We start from the raw sequence: 3009 nt of genomic DNA on the forward strand, positions 1-3009 counted from the left end.
CTGCCTCCTGTAGCCAGGGCATGTGTGGGGATCGCTCTGACAACTGTCCCCCACTCCTGCAGTGCCCAGTGCCCGACACCCAGGGGAGTCACTGCCACCCTGGAGGGGCCACCAATTCAACATGTGACAGCCCGAAGTGGAGGGAAGCAGAGGAGGAAGAGACAGAGGGGGACACACAGATGGAAACTGAGCCCAAGAACCAAGAGTCAGCCTGAGGACCACAGCGAGGGACAGCGCGAGAGGGAGGCAGCAGGCAGACGGAAGCGAGGAGAGACTCCCTGGGCATCTTACGTCACTCCTCAGCCCCTGAGCAGCTGTCTCACTGAATGAAAAGATGCGTTCAGGCTGGATCTCTGTGGTCCCTCTTCTCCCTGCTCCCATACCCCGACACTGTGGCCAGTGGGGTCTTGATCCTACTGCCCTCAGGCAGCAGACCACTGGCTCGGTGTGGTCCTAGCTTCCCCCTCCAGGCTCCCTCTCGGCAGAACTGCTGCAGCTCCTTCTTCACGCTGCCCCTTCTCTCTGGCTGGTCCTTCCCTCCTTCCACCCGTTCCTCGGCCAGTACATCCTTGGCCAGTACCTGAGAGGCGGATCATAAAAGCTGCCCCTGTGGACCTTCAAGTCGGGACCCAGGCCTGCCTTTAGGCAGGATCCCAGGGAATGGGTTTTGGGCCTGGGGTGCAGTTCTAGGGTGCAGACACACAGCAGTTCAGAGCGGGAACCGGGCACAAGGCAGTGTCTGGGTGACTGTGGCCTTTGGCTATCACCCTTTCCAACCTGGGCTCGGCCAAGGCCGGGAGGAAAGGCAGCCAGGTATCCAGACTCAGGTCAGGCCCTGGTGGAAAACCTGTCACCTCCTGTTGGGCAGGTGGAGGTCACTGACCCCTTTCTGTCTCTTGTGATCTATATTTAGAGCCTGGGGAGGACATGAAAAGGGTGAGGCCTGGACACGCTCCTCGGTCATTTCCCAACACTGGCGTCACCATTCCTAGCCTGCCTAGGTCCTGGGGTGGCCCTCTGTGGACGGGTGAGCACACACCTTGGCAGGAGGTGACGCAGCTGGACCACGCGTGGGAACTCCCGGCACAGCAGGCGGGCCTGGCTCAGCCCCACCTCCCCTGCCACTGGGTTCCTGGCAACCTCTGGTAGCTTCTTCCTCCTCCTTCTATCCCCAGGATGCAGGGGTCCCCACAGGCGAGAGGCTGAACTCAGAGCTAGCCAGGTGAGAAGCGAAGCACCGAACCACTGAAATCTCCAGGAGACCACACTGGGTGGCGGGGTGACAGCAACCCTCTGACCTCACAGGGCGCTGCTGTCTCAGCACAACCGGAACAAGGTGTGCCGATGCCGGGAGCAGCGGAAACGGCCCTGGATGGGGATGCAGAGGGCTCCGGATCAGCCTGGGACTCGCTGTGGGGCACCGCTGTCATCCTCTGAAAATGGGTACACCCACAGCATATTGAGGGGTAGGCACGCAGAGGAGCAAACGTGATAAATGCATCCATGGGCTGCAAACCGGGGGCCGCTCGGACAGCTGTCCCCTACTCCTGCAGTGCTCGCTGCCTGGCACCATGACGAGTCACTGCCACCCCCAAGGGGCTACCAATTCAACATGTGACAGCCTGACGTGGAAGGAAGCAGAGGAGAAAGGAAGACATAGAGGGAAACTGAGCCTAAGACCCAAAAGTGAGCCGGAGGACCACAGCGGGAGAGGGAGACAGCAGGCAGACGGAGGTGAGGAGAGAGAGTGGCAGAGGGGCTGCGGGGGCGCTGGGCACACCTGGTTGAGGAAGGGACCAAAGGCCCAGAGGGTCCCATAATCTCAGCCTAGTACCTGTCCCCAAGCCCGGGGGCCCTGATCAGGAGGCAGCGACGTCTATCCCACAGCTGTGATAGGCGGGGCACATCACACCCCGAGGGGCCCCAGCATCCATGGTCTCCCCTCCTGCAGGGTGGTCAGCCGCCAGCCTGGCCCCGGACTCCTTGGAAATGCTCCACAAAGTGCCAGCTGGAAATGTCATAGCACAGGGGGCCTTGGGATGAGCCAGCCCCAAGGGGCCATTCTTTCTTGTGGGTTTGGGGAACTCTTTTAAGATCTGGAGCACAGATTCAGGTTCCAGTGCCTGCCCTGTGTCTTCCTAGCCTTAGTTTCACCTCTCGGGGCCTCAGTTTCTCCATCAGTAAAATGAGGACAGTAACCGTCATAGCACCAGGCTCTCAGGCTTCTCAGGAGAGCAGACAGTGAAGTAGCGCACAGATAGTCCTTGGTAATCCAAGAAGCACTCTCCGGACAGAGCTTCCGGGACAGCCCACAGCCACCCTGGACCGACCCACGGAGCACGGGGCAGCTGGGGAGGCCAAGTGGGTGCACACAGGCACCAGCAGCAGAGCAGACCCCCAGTCTCCTCTCTCATACCCGAGATGGGAGATGAAGACTCCACTGCGAGTTCCAAACTCCTCCAACCAGTTCTGACGGGGAGGAAGGGGAGTCCTGGGAAAGCAACTCCTGCGCCCCTGGGGCCCGGCGGTGACCCACCCAGCCCCTCCCCGGCAGAGGCACTGGTTGCCCTGGAAACTCACCTCAGTGGTGGCCGGTGGTGGCAGAGGTGCCAGCCAAGGTGTCGGGCTTTGGAGAGCGGCACGGCGGGCGATGGCCCTCCTCCTGGCAGTCACCACAGAGACACAGGCAAAGAACACGGAGCCCTTCCCCACTCTGGGCACGGCAGGCCTGGCACAAACCTGGCCTGCTTCCCGGGCCATGGTGGGGCGAGAGCCAGGTGGGAAGTGGGCCCTGCGGGAGGCCCTCTGCCAGTGTGCTTGTCGCCTACGTGCCTTAGTGGAGTGGAGCACCCGAGTGCCTAGGCCTGGTGTCACCCGCGTGGCTGTCATACCTGCTCCTGTGACAGGCAGGGCCAGGAATTCCCGCTTGTACCAGGCCATGGGCCAGCCGAGGACAAGTGGAGAGGCTGCCCCAAGCTAGCCCAGCTTTCTCCCTTAATTCTCCAAGCC

General features: G+C 61.6%; 1 protein-coding gene across 3 annotated transcripts in view; it reads right to left on the reverse strand.

Moving 5' to 3' along the window:
- Positions 1–3009, reverse strand: part of RALGDS (ral guanine nucleotide dissociation stimulator) — a 38122-nt gene that overhangs the window by 33077 nt on the left and 2036 nt on the right. For 2 of the 3 annotated variants that reach the window (XM_011984670.1, XM_011984669.1), the window contains exon 1: positions 2581–2837. The exons of the other annotated variant lie outside the window; for it this stretch is intronic. In XM_011984670.1, coding sequence (XP_011840060.1) covers positions 2581–2760 — 180 coding nt within the window. In that variant the 5' untranslated portion in view covers positions 2761–2837. Of the gene's footprint in view, positions 1–2580; positions 2838–3009 lie in introns of those variants that run through there. 3 annotated transcript variants of the gene reach the window in all.

This window comes from Mandrillus leucophaeus, unplaced genomic scaffold (genome assembly GCF_000951045.1).
Source record: "Mandrillus leucophaeus isolate KB7577 unplaced genomic scaffold, Mleu.le_1.0 Scaffold271, whole genome shotgun sequence".
NCBI classification, from domain to species: domain Eukaryota; kingdom Metazoa; phylum Chordata; class Mammalia; order Primates; family Cercopithecidae; genus Mandrillus; species Mandrillus leucophaeus.